The 24687-nt window shown below is 42.5% G+C and overlaps 1 protein-coding gene across 3 annotated transcripts in view; it reads left to right on the plus strand.

The window, feature by feature from the left end:
* Window positions 1-24687, plus strand: part of LOC126278814 (progestin and adipoQ receptor family member 3-like) — a 202857-nt gene that overhangs the window by 140614 nt on the left and 37556 nt on the right. Inside the window, exon 1 of one of the 3 annotated variants that reach the window (XM_049979090.1) lies at window positions 18603-18894. The exons of 1 other annotated variant lie outside the window; for it this stretch is intronic. In XM_049979090.1, coding sequence (XP_049835047.1) covers window positions 18733-18894 — 162 coding nt within the window. In that variant the 5' untranslated portion in view covers window positions 18603-18732. Of the gene's footprint in view, window positions 1-18602; window positions 18905-24687 lie in introns of those variants that run through there. One more of the 3 variants, XM_049979104.1, reaches the window with a different exon arrangement.

A 24687-nucleotide genomic window follows, 5' to 3' on the forward strand; every position in this document is an offset into this window, starting at 1 on the left:
TAATTTAAAGTACACTAATTTTACGGCTGGCCATTTCGCCGCTCGGGGTGGTAGTGTCGATCCCGCTGTCCGTAGAGTACAAATACATTTCTACTGCCGCCGCGCACATTGTGGAGGGTTGAACCCTCTGCTGTGTTCGAAGTTCTTAAGGCGCTTCTCCTTCTGGCATGATGTTTGTTGGGAGATGGGATGTCGTGATGCGTTGGTATTGCTTGACTTTTGTGCTTGGTTTTATATATATATATATATATATATATATATATATATATATATATATATATATATATATATATATAAAATAAGACAGGACAGAGAAAGAGACAGTAGAAGATGGCGGAAAAGGAACGGCCCGTTGACTAGCCGGGAATATTATACTAAATTATAGAATAAAGGATAGAAGGAGGAATAGTTAGAGTGAGTGAAATCGAAAGGCCATTATCCTGGCCGCCTCTTCTTCGTAGCGGCGTCTTCATATTGGTGGCAGACAAACTTGAAGTGATGGTTTGAGGGGGGGGGGGGGGGGGGAGAGAGAAAGTAGTCAGAGAGTGACAGCTTGAGAAGTGGAAAGAGGAAGGGCCTGTCGTGATTAGGCCAACATTGGGGGCAGAGTGGGTGGAAGGGGGGGGGGGGTGGCGTGCTTGTGAGGGTGTATGACGGTGAATGACATGACATGTTGGTGGATGATCGATGATGTGAGAAAGAGTAGTTGACATGAGATGAGGTGGCTTATGCATGCGAATTCATGGGGGGCGGAAAAGAAGGTCTGGCCATCGAGTGGTGGCTAGACGGTGAACACGGGTACCCAGGGAGAGGATTAAGGGATTAGGAGAGTGACGTGTTTGTTGGTAGAAGGAATTGGCTGCAGAGAGGATGCGGGTGCGAAGGAGCGGCACGTCGGCCAGGTTGTGGAGCTCTTGGGTTGGGAAGTCGAAAGGGAGGTGGAGAGCACGCCGGAGAGCCCGATTCTGGACGGTTTGGAGTCGGCGGAGGTGGGTGGGGGCAGCATTGCCCCACAGCACCGCCGCATTTCTACTGCCAGTGTCGCTGCTGTTTATGCTGACTCCCCCCCCCCCCCCCCCTCCCTCCCGCACACACACACGCACACACACGCGCGCGCGCGCGCGCGCGACGAACCGCAGCAGTCGTTCGCCAAGTCGGCGGGCTCTGCCCTCCGTAGATCAAACATGTATGTGCAGATCGCAGCGATGGGTCCCTGATCCGTCATAATTCTCAATCCATCAAATTGCCGGCGACAAATCCCTTGCGTGCGGCAATATGGCCGGCTGGGTGCGACCTACTTGTCGTTGTTGAATACTTTAGTTTCGTTTCGCAGTGGCCCCTTGCAGTAAGAAATGTATGTTAGAAGTCGAAGCAGCAGCTGTCTCGTTAAGGGGTTCAAAAATGTTATTAAAAACATTGATACTCTCAGATTTTGTAGTGATCACCTTCTGCCGTAGAAGTAGAACTTTGTGCAAAGTAGCTGGTTTTGGTTGGGTATTCATGGAACAACTTGGCGCTTCATTAAAGTTTTTAAGCTCTAGGCAGAATGAGATAGTTAAGTAAAAATTTAAATTTGATGTTTTGGGCATACTTATTCCAGAGATATAATTAAATTCCTTGCCATTTCATACAACTTATCTCTTCCCCCCCCCCCCCCCCCCCCCCCCAATAAATCATGGACCTTGCCGTTGGTGGTGAGTCCTGCGTGGCTCAGCGACACAGACAGCCATACCGTAGGTGCAACCACAACGGAGGGGTATCTGTTGAGAGGCCAGACAGGTGTGGTTCCTGAAGAGGGGCAGCAGCCTTTTCGGTAGTTGCAGGGGTAAGAGTCTGGATGATTGACTGATCTGGCCTTCTAACATTAACCAACACGGCCTTGCTGTGCTGGTACTGCGAACGGCTGAAAGCAAGGGGAAACTACAGCCGTAACTATATTACCATATAGTTAAATGATGATGGCGTCCTCTTGGGTAAAATATTCCGAGGGTAAAATAGCCCCCCCTTCGTATCTCCGGGCGGGGACTACTCAAGAGGACGTCATTATTAGGAGAAAAAAAAACTGGGCGTTCTAGGAATCGGAGCGTGGAATGTCAGGTAGGTTAGAAAATTTCAAAAGGGAAATGGATAGATTAAAGTTAGATATAGTGGGAATTAGTGAAGTTCGGTGGCAGGAGGAACAAGATTTCTGGTCAGGTGACTACAGGATTATAAACACAATGTCAAATAGGGGTAATGCAGGAGTAGGTTTAATAATGAATAGGAAAATAGGAATGCGGGTAAGCTACTACAAACAGCATAGTGAACGCATTATTGTGGCCAAGATAGATACGAAGCCCACACCTACTACAGTAGTACAAGTTTATATGCCAACTAGCTCTGCAGATGGCGAAGAAATTGAAGAAAGGTATGATGAGATAAAAGAAATTATTCAGATAGTGAAGGGAGACGAAAACTTAATAGTCATGTGGGACTGGAATTCGATATTAGGAATAGGAAGAGAAGTAAAAGTAGTAGGTGAACATGGAATGGGGGTAAGGAATGAAAGAGAAAGCCCCCTGGTAGAATTTTGTACAGACCATAACACTCGGTTTAAGACTCATGAAAGACGGTTGTATACGTGGAAGAGGCCTGCAGACAATGGAAGGCTGCAGATAGATTATTTAATGATAAGACAGGGATTTAGGAACCAGGTTTTAAATTGTAAAACATTTCCAGGGGTAGATGTGGACTCTGACCACAATCTATTGGATATGAAGTATAAATTAAAACTGAAGAAACTGCAAAAAGGTGGGAATTTAAGGAGATGGGACCGGGGTAAACTGAAAAAAAAGAGACTGCAGAGAGTTTCAGAGAAAGCATTAGGGGAACCATTGACAAGAACAGGGGAAAGAAATACAGTAGAAGAAGAATGGGTAGTTTTGAGAGATGAAATATTGAAGGCAGCAGAGGATCAACTAGGTAAAAAGACGAGGGCTAGTAGAAATCTTTGGGTAACAGAATAGATATTGAATTAAGTAGATGAAAGGAGAAAATATAAAAATGCAGTAAATGAAGCAGACAAAAAGAATACAAAAGTCTTAAAAATGAGACGCGACAGGAAGTGCAAAATGGCTAAGCAGAGATGGCTAGAAGACAACTGTAAAGATGTAGAGGCTTATATCGCTAGGGGTAAGATAGATACAGCCTACAGAAAAATTAAAGAGACCTTTGGAGAAAAGAGAACCACTTGTATGAATATCAAGAGCTCAAATGTAAAACCAGTTCTAAGCAAAGAAGGGAAAGCAGAAAGGCAGAGGGAGTATATAGAGGGTCTGTACAAGGGCGATGTACTCGCGGGTAACATTCTGGAAATGGAAGAGAATGTAGATGAAGATGAAATAGGAGATATGATACTGCGTGAAGGACCAGACAGAGCACTGAAAGACCTAAGTCGAAGCAAGGCCACGGGAGTAGATAACATTCCATTAGAACTACTGGTAGACTTGGGAGAGCCAGTCTTGACAAAGCTTTACCTTCTGGTAAGCAAGATGTATGAGACAGGCGAAATACCCTCAGACTTCAAGAAGAATATAATAATTCCAATCCCAAAGAAAGCAGGCGTTCACAGGTGTGAAATTTACCAAACTATAAGTTTAATAAGTCTCGGCTGCAAAATACTAACACGAATTTTTTACAGAAGAATGGAAAAACTTGTAGAAGCAGACCTTGGGGAAGATCAGTTTGGATTCCGTAGAAATGTAGGAACACGTGAAGCAATACTGACCCTACGGCTGAATCTTAGAAGATAGGTTAAGGAAAGGCAAACCTTTGTTTCTAACATTTGTAGATTTAAAGAAAGCTTTTCACAGTATTGGCTGGAACACTCTATTTGAAATTCTGAAGGTGGCTGGAGTCAAATAAAGGGAGGAAAGGCTATTTACAATTTGTCAAGAAAACAGATGGCATTTATGAGTCAAGGGATAGGAAAGGGAAGCAGTAGAGGGAAGGGAGTGAGACAGGGTTGTAGCTTATCCCTGATGATATAAATCTACAAATTGAGCAAACAGTAAAGGAAACAAAAGAAAAATTTGGAGTATGAATTAAAACCCATGGAGAAGAAATAAAAGATTTGAGGTTTGCCGATGATACTGTTATTCTGTCAGAGACAGAGTTGAATGGAATGCACGGTGTCTTCAAAGGAGGATATAAGATGAACATCAACAAAAGCAAAACGAGGATAATGGAATGAAGTCTAATTAAATCAGGTGATGCTGAGGGAATTAGTTTAGGAAATGAGAGACTTACAGTAGTAGATGAGTTTAACTCTTTAGGGAGCAAAATAAGTGATGATAGTCGAAGTAGATGCGATATAAAATATAGACTGGCTATGGCAAGGAAAGCGTGTCTGAAAAAGAGAAATTTGTTAACATCGAGTACAGATTTGTCAGGTAGTCATTACTGCAAGTATTTGTATGTAGTGTAGCCATGTATGGAAGTGAAACATGCACGAGAAATATTTTAGACAAGAAGAGAATAGAAGCTTTCGAAATGTGGTGCTACAGAAGAATGCTGAAGATTAGATGGGTAGATCACATAAGTAATCAGAAGGTACTGAATAGAATTGGGGAGAAGAGTAATTTGTGGCACAACTTGACTAGAAGAAGTAATCAGTTGGTAGAGCATGTTCTGAGGCATCAAGGGTCCACCAAGCTAGTATTGGATGGCAACGTGGAGGGCAAAAATCGAAGAGGGAGATCAAAAGTTGAAAACACTAAGCATATTCGGAATGATGTAGGGTGCAGTAGTTGCTTGGAGATGAATAAGCTTGCAAAAGATAGAGTAGCATGGAGAGCTATCAAATCAGTCTCCGGACTGAAGATCACATCAATCACGTCCACATATACGGGATTTGGGAACCAGCAGTTCTGGTATTGATGACACTTTTAAAGAAACATGAGAAGTGCTAAATCGTAGTGTAAAAACGTGTAGTTAAAATGATGAATAAATAAGGAATTGAGGGCTTAAAAATGAAAAAAAAAGTTCATTGAACACTTAACATTAGTCAAAAATGTTGTGTATTCGGCAACATAGTACCCAGGAGAAGCGCTCGAAAACAATTTAGTAAATTTCAATTCCCTTTCTTTCTTTTTTTTTTACGCGTATTAGTCGACATACGCTGACGTTCATCAGCCACTGTTGCTAAACGTAGTTCATTTTCTATAGCAGAACTTCACGATATAGTGTCGATAGAAATACTGATATAAGTTGCCTGGTAAATTCACTGTCGCAGTGTCAGAGAAAACGACCGACTGCAGGCCACATTGCTGCTGAGATTGCCAGCGACTTAAAGCTTTTGTGTGGTGCACAAGGACTCGCGAAACTTATTGTAAACCCTTTTTACAAGAATTTAGTACAAATTTTGCCATGCGATATTATTTTTCGGATTTACACTCCACTCTCCATTTACATTGGAACGTATCTGTAAATTCTCTGTTCATTTTCGCCAATCTAAAAATAAATACTTAGATTTGGGTACGCGAAAGAAGAGTTTACATCTTCTGTAATTCTAAACGGTATTTTGAACCTGTTACTGTTGATGCACAACCTGTACATAGGACTACTGTTCATTGCATTTTGCATTCATTTATTATTTTATATAAAAATTCGTGTGATGGAGCTGTTAGGCGTATATAAAAACAGCTATGTTAAATTTCTTGGATCGTTGGTTTTCATACATCAGCGTTTCATCTTGTCGTCATAGCTGCAGACAGTTTTCCTTAAAAGAGGATCTCCTTTTCCCTACACCACAGAGGTGACTGGGATGACTAGGTATCTCCACTTTCAAACAAGTCAGATTTTCAATATTGTATTTTGTTTTGTGCTAGAATTATAATCTGCAGGGGTGGCTTAGAGTCCATAAAATTTAGAGAATTCATTGGGGATATGACTGCAACCCGGATAAACGCTTATTGCGTTTGTTCACAGAAAGACAGTATACACTGTATCGAAATGGTGCACCATTGATTAGTTTCATACTCACTGATCGTGGGCAAATGTGCACAATCAGTTAACTTCATACTTACAGTACATAAGCAAAAGAGCATATTTGGGTGCTCGTTGCTACCCGAAAATTTTATTTTGCGAGAATTCCGTGTCTCCGTAGATTTTGAAAAGTTCATCCAAAGTTTGATTCCACTTGATCACTGTTTCAACGCATGGCAATAAGGTCAAGTGTTCACTTTTGTCGGCGAAGGCTGAGTTCTTGTGCTAGACGTACAAGGCTGCTGTGCCAAATTGACACAGATATCGAATGTTCTTATTTCCGAGTGAAAATACTTCTTGTTGTTAGCGGCTAATACTAGTGGTAAGTTAATGTGCACACCTTAATTTGCAGTACAGGACATGTGGAAATATAAGTGGGGGAGCAAAATGCACCTGAAGACGGAAACATATTGTGGTAACACGATAAAGCACGAGAGATGTATTCAACGGTAGAATGTCGTGTTATTTTAGACTGCGATTTACAGGGAAAATTGTAGAGAAGTTTCGTTTCTGTTAAGGAAACGGTTTCCAAGAATCTTGTGTGATGCTTCACCTCATACACTGCTCGTCTGTTTATGCTGCTTTCAGTCCGGACCTATTGGATACTGTTAAAATGTTCAACGAAGAGCTGCGCCGTTTGAACGAATGTGTTCTACATGTCAACTATGCATTTGTTTCATGTGGATTCCATTGAAAAGTGATTGAATAATGTAATGTAGGTATCTGTTTTCATGTACGACCAGTGAGACCAAGGAAGAGGATGACATTCGCTACGGCATATCACCGTTTCGTATCGAACATCTTTAAGCGGCTGTTGAGATTAATGTCCCCAACTGGCTGACAGAATCACCGTTAACAGTGTCACATGCTCTCAATCCGTAGAACGTTGTGGAGAGGTTTGCAATTTAACAAAATCCGTGGTTGCGCAGTCTGCCTGTTAGCAACTGAACACTACTATATTTTCTCCATTTTCTTGTCTAATTATGATGATGAAGATTTGTTCCAATAAAACAATTCAGACTGGCTGCCTTCAGACTGAGTGAACGTTAACCATTTTGTCTCAGTGACGGGTGTTCCCATCTTGTTTCTTGTCATTCACCTCCATTGTCAAGAAGGTGATACAGACCTAGTTTTGTTCCACAAGAACAGATCGCAGAGACAAGCTTTGCCTTACGCAACACTTGTTCAGTTCGTGCGTCACAGTAGGCCCTTGACCCCTCATCCACGGTAGAGGCAATTACAAGAGGCTTCGACGGTACCGAACACGCAGTCGCTTGTCGACAATAGCTCTTCTCGGCGTTGACAAAAGACTACTGGAGACAAATTTTAAAAGAAAAATTCGTTGCTACTTTGCTTTTCACGGTTTTGGCTTAATGTGAAATGAAGTTTACGCAGTGTAGCGTGAGCTGTCTAAACTGAGCAGGTTCTATGATTTTTTTCTGTTAACTTGAAGAGAGAATATCGAAGACGTTGTAGCTGCATTTAAAATAAAAATTTGCAGTAGCAGAGCGTGACACATTTTAAGCCTTAAAAGTTAAATGGAGAAAATACACTACTGGCCATTAAAATTGCTATATCAAGAAGAAATGCAGATCATAAACGGGTATTCATTGGACAAATACACTCCTGGAATTTGAAATAAGAACACCGTGAATTCATTGTCCCAGGAAGGGGAAACTTTATTGACACATTCCTGGGGTCAGATACATCACATGATCACACTGACAGAACCACAGGCACATAGACACAGGCAACAGAGCATGCACAATGTCGGCACTAGTACAGTGTATATCCACCTTTCGCAGCAATGCAGGCTGCTATTCTCCCATGGAGACGATCGTAGAGATGCTGGATGTAGTCCTGTGGAACGGCTTGCCATGCCATTTCCACCTGGCGCCTCAGTTGGACCAGCGTTCGTGCTGGACGTGCAGACCGCGTGAGACGACGCTTCATCCAGTCCCAAACATGCTCAATGGGGGACAGATCCGGAGATCTTGCTGGCCAGGGTAGTTGACTTACACCTTCTAGAGCACGTTGGGTGTCACGGGATACATGCGGACGTGCATTGTCCTGTTGGAACAGCAAGTTCCCTTGCCAGTCTAGGAATGGTAGAACGATGGGTTCGATGACGGTTTGGATGTACCGTGCACTATTCAGTGTCCCCTCGACGATCACCAGAGGTGTACGGCCAGTGTAGGAGATCGCTCCCCACACCATGATGCCGGGTGTTGGCCCTGTGTGCCTCGGTCGTATGCAGTCCTGATTGTGGCGCTCACCTGCATGGCGCCAAACACGCATACGATCATCATTGGCACCAAGGCAGAAGCGACTCTCATCGCTGAAGACGCCACGTCTCCATTCGTCCCTCCATTCACGCCTGTCGCGACACCACTGGAGGCGGGCTGCACGATGTTGGGGCGTGAGGGGAAGACGGCCTAACGGTGTGCGGGACCGTAGCCCAGCTTCATGGAGACGGTCGCGAATGGTCCTCGCCGATACCCCAGGAGCAACAGTGTCCCTAATTTGCTGGGAAGTGGCGGTGCGGTCCTCTATGGCACTGCGTAGGATCCTACGGTCTTGGCGTGCATCCCTGCGTCGCTGCGGTCCGGTCCCAGGTCGACGGACACGTGCACCTTCCGCCGACCACTGGCGACAACATCGATGTACTGTGGAGACCTCACGCCCCACGTGTTGAGCAACTGGGCGGTACGTCCACCCGGCCTCCCGCATGCCCACTATACGCCCTCGCTCAAAGTCCGTCAACTGCACATACGGTTCACGTCCACGCTGTCGCGGCATGCTACCAGTGTTAAAGACTGCGATGGAGCTCCGTATGCCACGGCAAACTGGCTGACACTGACGGCGGCGGTGCACAAATGCTGCGCAGCTAGCGCCATTTGACGGCCAACACCGCGGTTCCTGGTGTGTCCGCTGTGCCGTGCGTGTGATCATTGCTTGTACAGCCCTCTCGCAGTGTCCGGAGCAAGTGTGGTGGGTCTGACACACCGGTGTCAGTGTGTTCTTTTTTCCATTTCCAGGAGTGTATATTATACTACCCCCCCCCCCCCATGAACCATGGACCTTGCCGTTGGTGGGGAGGCTTGCGTGCCTCAGCGATACAGATGGCCATACCGTAGGTGCAACCACAACGGAGGGGTATCTGTTGAGAGGCCAGACAAACGTGTGGTTCCTGAAGAGGGGCAGCAGCCTTTTCAGTAGTTGCAGGGGCAACAGTCTGGATGATTGACTGATCTGGCCTTGCAACATTAACCAAAACGACCTTGCTGTGCTGGTACTGCGAACGGCTGAAAGCAAGGGGAAACTACAGCCGTAATTTTTCCCGAGGACATGCAGCTTTACTGTATGATTAAATGATGATGGCATCCTCTTGGGTAAAATATTCCGGAGGTAAAATAGTCCCCCATTCGGATCTCCGGGCGGGGACTACTCAGGAGGATGTCGTTATCAGGAGAAAGAAAACTGGCGTTCTACGGATCGGAGCGTGGAATGTCAGATCCCTTAATCGGGCAGGTAGGTTAGAAAATTTAAAAAGGGAAATGGATAGGTTAAAGTTAGATATAGTGGGAATTAGTGAAGTTCGGTGGCAGGAGGAACAAGACTTCTGGTCAGGTGACTACAGGGTTATAAATACAAAATCAAATAGGGGTAATGCAGGAGTAGGTTTAATAATGAATAGGAAAATAGGAATGCGGGTAAGCTACTACAAACAGCATAGTGAACGCATTATTGTGGCCAAGATAGGTACGAAGCCCACACCTACTACAGTAGTACAAGTTTATATGCCAACTAGCTCTGCAGATGATGAAGAAATTGAAGAAATGTACGATGAAATAAAAGAAATTATTCAGATAGTGAAGGGAGACGAAAATTTAATAGTAATGGGTGACTGGAATTCGAGTGTAGGAAAAGGGAGAGAAGGAAACATAGTAGGTGAATATGGATTGGGGCTAAGAAATGAAAGAGGAAGCCGCCTAGTAGAATTTTGCACAGAGCACAACTTAATCATAGCTAACACTTGGTTTAAGAATCATGAAAGAAGGTTGTATACGTGGAAGAACCCTGGAGATACTAAAAGGTATCAGATAGATTATATAATGGTAAGACAGAGATTTAGGAACCAGGTTTTAAGTTGTAAGACATTTCCAGGGGCAGATGTGGACTCTGACCACAATCTATTGGTTATGACCTGTAGATTAAAACTGAAAAAACTGCAAAAATGTGGGAAATTAAGGAGATGGGACCTGGATAAACTGAAAGAACCAGAGGTTGTACAGAGTTTCAGGGAGAGCATAAGGGAACAATTGACAGGAATAGGGGAAAAAAATACAGTAGAAGAAGAATGGGTAGCTCTGAGGGATGTAGTAGTGAAGGCAGCAGAGGATAAAGTAGGTACAAAGACGAGGGCTGCTAGAAATCCTTGGGTAACAGAAGAAATATTGAATTTAATTGATGAAAGGAGAAAATATAAAAATGCAGTAAATGAAGCAGGCAAAAAGGAATACAAACGTCTCAAAAATGAGATCGACAGGAAGTGCAAAATGGCTAAACAGGGATGGCTAGAGGACAAATGTAAGGATGTAGAAGCTTATCTCACTAGGGGTAAGATAGACACTGCCTACAGGAGAATTAAAGAGACCTTTGGAGAGAAGAGAACCACGTGTATGAATATCAAGAGCTCAGATGGCAGCCCAGTTCTAAGCAAAGAAGGGAAGGCAGAAAGGTGGAAGGAGTATATAGAAGGTTTATACAAGGGCGATGTACTTGAGGACAATATTATGGAAATGGAAGAGGATGTAGATGAAGACGAAATGGGAGATACGATACTGCGTGAAGAGTTTGACAGAGCACTGAAAGACCTGAGTCGAAACAAGGCCCCCGGAGTAGACAACATTCCATTAGAACTACTGACGGCCTTGGAACAACCAGTCCTGACAAAACTCTATCAGCTGGTGAGCAAGATGTATGAGACAGGCGAAATACCCTCAGACTTCAAGAAGAATATAATAATTCCAATCCCAAAGAAAGCAGGTGCTGACAGATGTGAAAATTACCGAACTATCAGTTTAATAAGCCACGGCTGCAAAATACTAACGCGAATTCTTTACAGACGAATGGAAAAACTGGTAGATGCAGACCTCGGGGAGGATCAGTTTGGATTCCGTCGAAATGTTGGAACACGTGAGGCAATACTGACCTTACGACTTATCTTAGAAGAAAGATTAAGAAAAGGGAAACCTACGTTTCTAGCATTTGTAGACTTAGAGAAAGCTTTTGACAATGTTGACTGGAATACTCTTTTTCAAATTCTAAAGGTGTCAGGGGTAAAATACAGGGAGCGAAAGGCTATTTATAATTTGTACAGAAACCAGATGGCAGTCATAAGAGTCGAGGGGCATGAAAGGGAAGCAGTGGTTGGGAAAGGAGTGAGACAGGGTTGTAGCCTCTCCCCGATGTTATTCAATCTGTATATTGAGCAAACAGTAAAGGAAACAAAAGAAAAATTTGGAGTAGGTTTTGAAATTCATGGAGACGAAGTAAAAACTTTGAGGTTCGCCGATGACATTGTAATTCTGTCAGAGACGGCAAAGGACTTGGAAGAGCAGTTGAACGGAATGGACAGTGTCTTGAAAGGAGGATATAAGATGAACATTAACAAAAGCAAAACGAGAATAATGGAATGTAGTCAAATTAAATCGGGTGATGCTGAGGGAATTAGATTAGGAAATGAGACACTTAAAGTAGTAAAGGAGTTTTGCTATTTAGGAAGTAAAATAACTGATGATGGTCGAAGTAGAGAGGATATAAAATGTAGACTGGCAATGGCAAGGAAAGCATTTCTGAAGAAGAGAAATTTGTTAACATCGAATATCGATTTATGTATCAGGAAGTCGTTTCTGAAAGTATTTGTTTGGAGTGTAGCCATGTATGGAAGTGAAACATGGACGATAACTAGTTTGGACAAGAAGAGAATAGAAGCTTTCGAAATGTGGTGCTACAGAAGAATACTGAAGATAAGGTGGATAGAGCACGTAACTAATGAGGAGGTATTGAATAGGATTGGGGAGAAGAGAAGTTTGTGGCACAACTTGACTAGAAGAAGGGATCGGTTGGTAGGACATGTTTTGAGGCGTCAAGGGATCACAAATTTAGCATTGGAGGGCAGCGTGGAGGGTAAAAATCGTAGAGGGAGACCGAGAGATGAGTACACTAAGCAGATTCAGAAGGATGTAGGTTGCAGTAGGTACTGGGAGATGAAGCAGCTTGCACAGGATAGAGTAGCATGGAGAGCTGCCTCAAACCAGTCTCAGGACTGAAGACAACAACAACAACAACAATATTATACTAGAACTGACATGTGATTACATTTTCACGTAATTTGGGTGCATAGATCGTGAGAAATCAGTACCCAGAACAACCACCTCTGGCCGTAATAACGGCCTTGATACACCTGGGTATTGAGTCAAACAGAGCTTGGATGGCGTGTACAGGTACAGATGCCCATGCAGCTTCAACACGATACCACAGTTCATCAAGAGTAGTTACTGGCGTATTGTGATGAGCCAGTTGCTCGGCCATCATTGGCCAGACGTTTTCAGCTGGTGAGAGGTCTGTAGAATGTGCTGGCCAGGGCAGCAGTCGAACATTTTCTGTATCCAGAAAGGCCTGTATTGGACCTGCAACATGCGGCCGTGCATTATCCTGCTGAAATGTAGGGTTTCACAGGGATCGAATGAAGGGTAGAGCCATGGGCGTAACACATCTTAAACGTAACGTCCACTGTTCAAAGTGCCGTCAATGCGAACAAGAGGTGACCGAGACGTGTAACCAATGGCATCCCATACCATCACGCCGGGTGATACGCCAGTATGGCGATGACGAATACACGCTTCCAATGTGCGTTCACCGCGATGTCGCCAAACACGGATGCGACCATCATGATACTGTAAACAGAACTTGGATTCATCCGAAAAAATTACGTTTTTCCATTCGTCCACCCAGTTTCGCCGTTGAGTACACCATCGCAGGCGCTCTTGTCTGTGATGCAGCGTCAAGGGTAACCTCAGCCATGGTCTCCGAGCTGATAGCCCATATTGCTGCAAACGTCGTCCAACTATTCGTGCAGATGGTTGTTGTCTTGCAAACGTCCGTATCTGTTGACTCAGGGATCGAGACGTAGCTGCACGATCCGGTACAGCCTTGCGGGCAAGATGCCTGTCATCTCGAATGCTAGTGTTACGAGGCAGTTGGGATCCAGCACGGCGTTCCGTATTACCCTCCTGAACCCACCGATTCCATATTCTGCTAACAATCATTGGATCTCGACCAACGCGAGCAGCAATGTCGCGATACTATAAACCGCAATTGCGATAGGCTACAATTCGACCTTTATCAAAGTCGGAAAGGTGATGGTACGCATTTCACCTCCTTACACGAGACATCACAACAACGTTTCACCAGGCAACGCCGGTCAACTGCTGTTCGCGTAGAAGAGATCGTGTGGAAACTTTCTTCATGTCAGCACGTTGTAGGTGTCGCCACCGGCGCCAACCTTGTGTGAATGCTATGAAAAGCTAATCATTTGCATACCACAGGATCTTCTTCCTGTCGGTTAAATTTCGCGTCTGTAGCACGTCATCTTTGTGGTGAAGCAATTTTAATGGCCAGTAGTGTATATCGAATAAACTCATGCTACTATAGAGCACCACGTAGAATAGTCCTTCCCAATCTGGGGGTGATTACCACCTGACGGATGAACTAATATTTCTGAAAATAAAGACAAAAGGGTTTGATTGTTTTGGTCACGAAATTAAATTTATTTTTAATTTCTTTTACTGTTATCGCTATTTCATAAGAGTATAAAACTGAATACATAAGTGACGAATAATATCATTTTGTTTTTCAAATAGTAGCATGCCAGTGTGATTGGGGTTACCGCTTGTGAAACGACTCTGAGAACATCTTCCTCACACAGTCCACCCACTATACACATACTTTGGGCCATGCACCTATGACAGTAAAACTGAAATATATACTGTTTATATGCAGACTGAAGCGACGAATGATAATGTGTACCAAGGCCAGGATTCGAACCAGGTGTCCTGTTAACTAGGCAGACGCACTAACCACTACGCCACCCTGGCACAGTGGCTTTGCACAACTGGACGGACAACCCTAGCACGCCTCCCACCTCAATCTAAATTCCCATTCACACCTCAGCCCACCGGCTGTTCTCCCTGAATTCGAACAGTATTGCTGAGGTTCTCCAACCGTATAGGAATAGCACTTCAGTACTGAACGAAATGGGGAATCCTGCCTGAAACCCAGGCAATCGTTCTTTAATCAAATGAAACCATATGGTTCCAGAAACCTTTTCAGGTCTGAGACATCTAGGACATGTACATGTAGAGTGAAGAGACAAATGATAATTTGTACTAATGCTAGGATTCGGACCTGGCTCTCTTACTCACTAGGTAGATGTGCTAACCACTACACCACCCTGTCACAGTGGCTTTGCAGAGTTGCACGAACTACCATTGCACACCTCCCTTCTATCGCTTGCGCCTTTGTTCCACATTGTGTGTGTGTGGGGTTGGCGTGGTTAAATCGGATTTGGCATGTTAATTTTAAGGGGTGGCCGGATGCCCTTCCTGCCGCCACCCTGTACCCCCCAAGGCGGAATCAGAGTACACCATCTGTCTGCGTCTAGTGGAAATCATGGAAAAGTGCGGATGTGTGTCAAATGGCTGTGAGTTGTGTAACTGAGGCGGAACGTGGGGATCAGCCTGGTATTCATCTAGAGGGATGTGGAAAACCGCCTAAAAACCACATCCAGGCTGGCCGGCACACCGGCCCTCGTCGTTAATCCGGCGGGCGGATTCGATCCGGGGCCGGCGCGCCTACCCAAGTCCAGGAAGCAGCGCCTTAGTGCTCTCAGCTAACCTGGCAGGTTATTGCACACCTCCCTTCTCATTCCAAATTCCCATTCACGCCTCAGCCCACTTGGTATTCCCCCTAAATCCTACAGCACTTATGGAGAGCCACTGTGCCAGGGTGACGTCATAGTTAGCGAATCTGCCTAATGATCAGGGAACCTGGGTTTGGATACTGGTCTTGGTACAAGTTTTGATTCATCTCTCCAGTCTTCGTACATACATCACAGATGTTTCAGACTAGAAAGCATCTCTGGAACTATACAGGGTGTACATAAAGTCCTGGAACACTTTCAATTATTTATTGCACAAGAACTGAACAATGTACAGATGTCATACATATTGCATTTTGAAGAGAAACTCTGAAAGTTTTTTTTTTTTTTTACCAACATTCGATAGGCCAACCATGACTAACCCAGCAGACGTCAATATGGTAATCGAATTCTTGCCATACCCATCCCAGCATGGCACCATCGACTGTGGCAGTCGCTTCCCGTATTCACTCCCGTAGTTCTGCTATATCACGTGGTGGAGGTGGTATATACACCAGATCTTTAATGTGTCCCCACAGGGAAAAGTCACACGGATTGAGATCTGGTGATCGGGGAGGCCATTTTGGGAAACAGCTGTCCCTCTCTGTAGCACGGTTGATCCATCGATGCGGCAGCTCCGTGTTCATGTACCCACAAACTTCATGATGAAAATGGGGTGGAGCCCTATCCTGCTGAAAGATGAAGAGTCCGATTGGATTTGAGGCATCAGCCTTTGCTGCAACATGTCCGAGTAGGAATATCCAGTGACAGTGCTCTCGGCGAAGAAGAATGGTCCGTACAGCTTTCGACGTGACAAGGCACAAACAACATTTATCTTTGGGGAACCATGCTCAAATTCAAAGCATTCGGTACATGATTTGTAACCCAGATTTGACAATATGCCTGTTCACTTTTCCATTAGTGTGAAAAGTGGCGTCGTCACTAAAAATTAACCGATCATCAATGCCATCCCCATACTCATTCGGTTGTTGCAACTGCGAACTAAACTCCAAACGCATGTCTCTGTCGTCGTCATTGAGCTTCTGCGCCAGCTCCAATTTGAATGGTTTCATAGGCAGCTTCTGCCGCAGGACTTTCCACACTGTCACTGGAGCCATTTTGAGTTCACGGCATGCACGACACGCCGATTTCTTTGGACTCCTTATGAATGTCTCTCTTATGCGTTCCACATTCACTTCACTCATACTGGGACGTGCTCTTCTCTTCGTTGGGCACAAGCAACCCGTCGTAACGAATTTGTTGTGCCAGTGGTAAATGGCCTTCCTTGTTGGTGGCTTCTTACAGTACTTGGTTCTAAACATCCGTTGAACAGCTGTAGCGCACTTGCTTTTGTCGAACTCCAACACACAGAAGCTCACTACGCACCAACTCGCCATGTTTGCGACTAGCCCTGACTATCGGCAAATTGCCAAACTATGCTGTGGCGCTAAACATGAAAAAAAAAAAAAACCTTTCAGGGTTTCTCTTCGAAATGATGTACGTGTGAGATCTGTACAATGTTTGGTTCTTATAAAATAAATAATTGAAAGTGTTCCCGAACTTTATGTACATCCTGTGTAATTTCATTTGAAACATGTACGTCATATCTCACGAAACTGACTTTTCTGATTTGTAGGTAGTTCCCGCAATGGACCAGAGATTGCTTATTATTCACTTCGCAACATATAAACGAAATAACTGACAGTACAACAGAATAGTAATTATATAATGACTATTGCATCACTTTGGGGCCTACACCGTATTGTTATTATTATGAGTATTATTATTAGCAGTGGTCATACACAAAGTAGCAGGGTTAAATCTGACTTTGGCACAGAATGGGGTAAATTATGCTGCCATAAAAGTCTTTGGTCACCTACCAAACAGCATCAAAAGCCTGACAGATAGTCAACCGACATTTAAAAATAAATTAAAAGAATTTCTAGATGACAACTCCTTCTACTCATTGGCTGAATTTTTAGATATAAATTAAGGGAGGTAAAAAAACTAACTTAAGCATTAGTGTCATGCAATATTTTGTGTAATGTAATATCTTGTACAGACATCTTTCATTAACCTGACACGTTCCACGTCATTACGAAGTGTCGTATTCATGATCTATGGAACAAGTATTAATCTAATCTAATCTAGTATTAGCAGGATGAAGTCTTCCAATTTCTGTTAGCTCATAAGTAAGAAGTTCAGCAATCAAGTGATTTACAAACAATAAATATAGTCTGCCAATTTTAACTTGGTTGATTTAAAATTTAGATATAAGGTGTGAGTGTAGCAGGTGTCACTAGGAAGAGGATTGGTGCATAGAAAGCATCTTTTGTAACAAGAGTCTGCTTGCAGTGTGGTTACTTAGCTTTCGTTCCTGAGAAGGAGTTGTGTACAGGTAGCACTCACAATGCGCTGAGAACTGGTTAACTATTCTCTAAAAAGAGGTTCTTAGAAATAAATAAACACTACCAACTGACACATTGGTTCATTAGTTCGTGGTTTAATAAAACACCCATGAAAGCCACATATCATTTACCTTCACTTATTTTAAAAATAAATGTGTGCAAAGAAAATTATTTTTCATTTTAAAGCGTAATTGGGGGCGGTGGTGGAGGTGGAGATGGGAGGCGGGGGATACTATCTTATATCACATTGCACTCATGGGTAACGGTCTCGAAAAGGTTGGAACCACTGACATAGAATGAGGGATGATATGATCACCTTGAAGATTGCAGCGATTCAGTATCCAAGAATTCGTAGAAACGAAAACAGTCTTTGACCGATAATTTATTTAATCCAATTGTATACCGTGCACACAGTCAGCGACATGCTTTATGTAGCGGCCAATCCCCGGTAGTTGTTTGCATTGCAGCTGTAAGAACAGTATGCCCTACATCATGGTTTTTTTTATCTTGTGATGATGCCAGTCTGGCTAAGAATGGCATTTGCTTGTATTACGAAGTTTAATGAGACAGGTATGTTATTTGTCAGCTCCTCATGTAATGTGAATCGTACGTATACCACCACAGTCTTAACACATACAGTCGCTACACCCCTGCACATTTTTGTTATGCACAGCGACAGTAGAGCTTCAAGGTATTAATAGCGATCGCAGTTTGCGTACAGCAAAAATAGAAATAAAAGTTTAAAAGCCTGAAGAAGGCAGTTGCGAAGAATAAGTGGAACCCTGAGAAGTTAAGGCTGGGGATGCTACTTCAGCTTAACTTATTGTGAGACAAAGAACGACCCGCCAGTGTCAATGAGTAACGTCGAACACATTTGATGAGCAGTGTATCACTTTATATTTTTTCTTAGTACGAATTTTTCATTAAATTAACTTCTAATAGAGATTACTCTGCTGAATTTTCCACCGGGTTCAGAGATCGAAGGAAGTTGTGCGTGCAAAACAGCTCTAAGTAGTTTCCGAGTATTTATAAAAACTGGTACTACTTTTAGAAACAGAAGAGCAAATTGCTCACCGTGTTAGAACACATAAGCTATTTTCAGCGCTCAGTCTTCTGGTTGGGAAATTCAGAGAGTAATACTGAAGATGATTTGCGATTTGCTTGTAAAAACTTTCAGCTGTTTTCTGTCTGCATTTGTTTAGCCCCGGTTTAATTCTGCGGCAATTGTTTCGATATCCTAGGTAACGATCTCACGCGAGATTCCTATGCGGCTGATTACCTGTGAAATGTGTTCTTAACGGCAAAATATGTGCTGAGATGCGCTGCTCGGCGGTTGGCAGCATCGCTGCCAGATCGATTATCGCAGCAGGGCGGCACACAGCAGCTGGCAGCAGACGATGTGAACTGTTTTGCCGGCAGAAGTGCGTGTCTTTTACCCTCAACGATGGATGCAGCGGTGGTTGGATCCTCGCGCTGCAGGTTTGGCCGGGTCTGGTTTCATTTCGCAACGCATCGCGAAGCTTACAGCAGTGCGCATCGTGGACTCTTTGACAGCGCCCTTAATAGAGTGCTTTGTAGGTTATGACATGATCTCTTTATAGATGGGAGCCGCATGAAAGAGGATTGCTGTTAATGCTCGTGGCTGTCACTTCTTTCGTTATATGACACAGTCTTTTCTCGATATACCGGCGTATTTTTTTTTTATTACTTTGTTATCTTTGTTACTCATCTACATGTCTGTTAACGAGAAGGTGTCATCCCTTCGCTTGAATTAATAACGCGCTGTCCGGCAACAATGCGTCAGCAATCGTATCAAATATGGTAGACGAGCCAATTTGCTTAGCTTACACTAGTAAAGTTCGGCATATTTCATTTTCATATTCCACCAGTAGCACATTCTTTCATTTGCATGCGAACGATGCCCTTGTCTTCGCAGGAATCGCGTCTAGAAATTCCGGTTTCTGGCGGGCGCAAGCTGCAAATGCAGACGATGCCACATATTGTTATTTGCTGTGCGGAAGCCGGTAATTAAGACGTAGTATATTATGCTAGAATTTGTATCCAAAATGGTGGAGATGCGAATAGCTGCTGAAAATTATGACAAAAACAAACTCCATAAGAAGCTGATATGCTGTTTTTGTTACTCCCGGAATAACTTTTAGATACCGTATATAAAATGATTCTCCTTACTAAGGACACTGGATGAGTGTTTGACATTAGGTACGCGAAACTTTCATATTGTTTGTTTTATTTTGTTTCGTGAATGATACTCCGCATTTCTGGTTTTGCGACGGAAGCTTAAAGAGATAGGAAGCAAAGGTTTCTTCCTCGTATGTTTAAGCCGATGGTGACAGTTGTTTGCATCCCAGCTTTTCCAGTTAATGACGAACTGTTTTTAAAACAATCAGACGAGCTCTATAAAATGTTGGAAGAACTGTTTTGATTGCTGATTGAAAATTTCAACTTATATAGTACGCCAGCCGATTGTAAAAATTCAGTGTTTTTGATCTTTTTAATTTTAACAGTGTCTTTTTTTCCCGACTGTGGTAATACTCTGTCATAAGAAGTTCAGAACATTACATTGAAGCTGATGGAAAAAAAACCGTTGAATTTTTAGTGTGTTAGTTATGTAACCATCACTGAGGTGTAAAATGAAAGCGATTGCAGTTGTTCCTGATAATCAACAGAAATCATGTTGTTCTACCTGAGTATCGGAACATACAGCCGGTGTACCTTACATTACTGCCGTATTGTGCTTTGTATGAAAAGAACGCTGTTTATTGTATTAATTTATTTCTAAACGCATTCCTACTACAGTACAGCTCCACTGTCGATGAAATTATGATTAATGCAGCTACATGAGATCTTAACTGAAGAACAACACGAAGACGGAAGTCATGACAGTGAAAAGGAAAGACGAAATGGTTTGAAATGTTTTTAAAACAGTGTGACAGCGTTAATAAACGCCAAAAACAATTTTCCATTCATTGTGACTCTTTCTCACATCAGATGTGGCTGGATTAATGATACTCTCATCGACAATGGGACTGTACAGTAATATGACTATGTTTCGAAATATAGAGTAACCAGGGGTATTTTTATACAAGCAGTAATGCAGTAATGACAGCCCAAAGCGATCTCGAACAAAATATCTGAAATGAAAACTCATCTTTTCGTCCCAGGCGGCTACGGTGATTCCCCAGGATGATGCTTGGAAACTTTTTGAACCCCTGATGTTACGCACATGTTCTGTGCTGTGTATGTAGCAACTCTCACGGAAGATAGGTAGATCGGATGGAGAAATTCTTTCCACGCCCTTTGCGTTTCGCAGCAGCGTTCAGACACAGGCAGTATAATTTTACGGCCATAGCTACGTAACTCTGTTAGCAGTAGGCGTTGTAAGCGTCTCCCGAGAAACCCCAGGAATTGCCTCATCGCTCTTTTTGGTAACAAAAACATTCAAGAAAACATTCAGAAGAGTTGTGCAAAACAACAACGAAGCAGACGACATTGGCTACCGCATACAACACGGTCAGCTAAATACCGCACCTAAACGTTGGCTACAGTCAAAAAGCAAAAGACTACTGGCCGAAGCTTTCCCGCTTCTACCAACTTTGACCATTCGTGACTTGGACCGGCCTGCCAACTACAAGTTAAGAAAATAAAAGTCGGCAATCTAGACGATATCTGTTTAAATCGTGCGATTAGCTAATTTCGACGACTTATCATTTTCAAGGACAAATGTAATATTACGTATTGCGTATCTTAATTATCAAATTATTTTTCGTTACACGGAAAAAGTAGACGTGTAGTGAAAAATAATTTGACAATTTCGACATTTGCCGGAAAATGACAGGTCTTCGAAATTTGCCAATCGCACGATTTAAATAAAGATCGTTTACTTTTACTGCCTAAAACGGACCATGTTTTCTTTTATTTAGCATTTGGAGGCAGTGGATCCACACAAAAAAAAAAAAAAACATTTTAAAACTTAAGATACTATCATATAGTAACAAGTAACATTCTTGCATTCTCGGTCTTGCAACGACTGCAGAAAACTTTTGTGCTTTATCCACTGACTCTTGGTGATTACTGTTAGCGATGCGGTGTCTTTATATCTTTAGTGCTTCTTCCAGGTGCCTGCAGTCAGAAATTAGTGTAAAATTTGTATCGTGCCATCTGCTTACAATCTGAATGGAGTTCACTTGCCGTATACATTTAAAAACTACTCTTTTCCCGTAGTTACTTTTACATATTTTTGTGTTCCATTGTTTGTGCAGCTGACTGGAGGTCGTATCGTCACAATCCAAATGCTCTTTCAAGGAAACGAATTGACCAAGTGGAAGAACAGTATATAGTGGGACACATCATATACCACGTTATCGGGCTGCGTGCACAAACATCATCTTGCTGCAGAATGGATTTTTATCCTCTGTGGCTTTGTATAGGCAAAGGGTGTTACAGAATTTCGTTCACATTCCCTTATGTTGTATCCATGCTTAAACAAACACGAAAAGTAACAGTGAGTGATAAGTAAACTGTTGGCAGTAATTAGTAAGTGACCATTCATAGAATCTGTTACCCCTAGCTCCTAACATAATGTGACTCGAAGTGTAATCGGAGATAGGTCACTGAAATGTATTTTCAGGAAGGAAAGTTGAAAACTTTTTGTTGTGAAATATTCGCTTTACAAGGATAATTAATTTGCTGAGCGGACAAGGGTAAATAATACAAGGACTTGTCAACCACAGAGCAGGAATAGCATTAATTATCTGCTTCATGACCTCTCGTTGCCAACGTCAGGACACTACGCCGCCTCTGTCGTAGGTAAAATTTCACCCCAATATTTTACACTTTTTTTCTCTTTCTATTTTGAAGCTTTTAAATTGACATTTGGCAGTTGCATATGTAACATTTCGATTCTTTTATCGTTTCCGGTACTTGAAAATAATGCACTTGCATACCAGTGGACAGTATCGAATTGTGACCAGATCGTTGAAATCGTCCTCAACATAATCATCATCATTTCCCAACTTCAGTTTCTCAGGTGCAGTGCGTTCGCCGTTTCTTTCTGTCATTGTTCAATTTTTTGTCTGTGGTACCTTCCCAGTTCCAGCTTAGTTTCTCCACCCCTGATTTCACTGTCTTTAATGAGTTTACTTAGCGTTTAATGTGGACTTTCCAATTTTAGTCCTACGTAATGTTTTTGTTGCGCTGCTTTAATTTCTCCGTTCTCTTCCAGTGAGCATACCATTGCAGTCTGTACTACCCTTTAACATCAGTAATAGGCATTTTGACACCAGCGTAATTCATTCCGGAACTTACTGAAAGGTTACCAAAAGGTGTTAGCAATTGAACAAGGAAGCAGCTATAAGGTACCTTAATTTTTTTTCCATTTATCTCTTCATGTATTTATCTGCACTGAACCATAGCAGGACTATGTGGTAATGTAACCATTACCACAGTGCACAGCTGTCGTCAGAAGACATTATCTTGTAGATGGAAGGTGTACAGTGTCCAAGGCAAAATTAAAACCTGTGGTCCAGCTTGAGAGAGACTACTACACCTGAAATTCGAGTGATCTAACATAATTTAGGTTGCAATGCGAGTGCAAATACTGTTTCCAAAGTGAAAGTAAAAGGGTGAGGTGTGGGTTATTAGAAAAGGAGTTTCTGACAGAGCAGGAAATCGACCATGGTCTTTTCAATTGAACCATCCTAACGTTTTCTGTAAGGGATTTAATGAAATAATGGCAATGCTGAAAGTCAATGAAAGGATGGGGTTTCAGAAGGAAAGGTGGAAGAGTAGGGGTTAATATCTTATTGATGACAATCATTAGAGACAGAGCACACAGTCATATAAGGAAGACAGCAGAAGGAAATTGACCTTAACCATTTTAGGGAAGTAACAGAAAGCTTAAAACTGGGTGGTGGGATAGGGATGTCAATCCCCCCTTCCCAGCCTACTGAATCTGATGCCAGGGACTTAACTACGGCATCACCTCACTGGGTGAATTGTTTCCAGATGCAGTGCTCTCATACAGCAATAAGGGATATTGAAAGTTGGTTTGAACCAGAAATTGACAGCAAATGAATCCACAGGAATAAATCCAAATACTTAATGCAGGAGCAAACAACATTTATTATGAGATGGTGTATTTGCTGCCATCAATAAGGAATTAAATTAAAATCCACTTTAGTAATTATTGTTTGGGCAAGTATGACAATAAACAGCAGATTTAAAGAAATGAGTGGTGCCTTCTAATGGTTGTCAGACAGGTCTACAGAAGACTGAAATCTTCAGTTCATTAATAAAAATACACCCCAGTTAAGGGACTGATGACCTTGCTGTTTGGTCCCTTAAACCTCAAACAACCAACCAACCAACACCCTAGTCTTCTCAAAGAGGAGGCTTTCAGCCCCTCCCTGTTCCTGCCCTCCTTCTCTCGCCTCCCCTCCCCCTGCCACCCCCCCTCCTTCCACACAGACTGAAAAAATTATATAATGTCCTAAGTCATGGATGATCAAAAATATACTTGTGAAAGTGCTACAAATTTTCTTTCAAAAATAAAATGCAATGTTAAGGAAACCACCTGTAATAGTGTGTATTAGCCTACATTTACCAGTGACAAATATCTTTGATAACAGGACAAATCGGTTTTATCAGATGATGCATTTGTCTATGAGGAAATGTCTTCTGATAAAAAAATTGCAATAATAATCAAAGACGGTTTTTAGGGATATGCATTGCTAGTTTCACTTTCATAGTATTTACACACATCCTGTGTGGCAGAAGCAGCTTAATTTCATATTATAAAATGTCTGGACTGGCAGACTGCAATGATAGTCTCCTAAAATCACCAGAAAATCTGTTAACAAAATTCATTTTCACATTGACCTCTACGAATATTCTTATTATGTATGTACAGCTCCTACAGGATTGTGGAGGTAAAATTAGACTAATAATTCTTAATGGGGTACATCAACAGTCAATTCTTCACTTGCTTTGTCTGTGAAAGGAACAAAGGATACCATAATGTTCTATACAACACAAAATAATATGTCACACATCTATGAACAAAAATGTTGGAACACTGTTAAACCATTGGTAAAAAATGTGTTGTTTGATACTTTTTTTATGAGTCTGTGTAACACATTGAGGTTAATGCTGGCACATGGTATTAACTGTTACATATGAACACAGTTGATGGCATACTGGTTAGCGATATTTTCACGGTTAAACAACTGTCTTACCTTTGGTCTCTTTGATTGT

This window comes from Schistocerca gregaria, chromosome 1 (genome assembly GCF_023897955.1).
Source record: "Schistocerca gregaria isolate iqSchGreg1 chromosome 1, iqSchGreg1.2, whole genome shotgun sequence".
Taxonomy (NCBI): domain Eukaryota; kingdom Metazoa; phylum Arthropoda; class Insecta; order Orthoptera; family Acrididae; genus Schistocerca; species Schistocerca gregaria.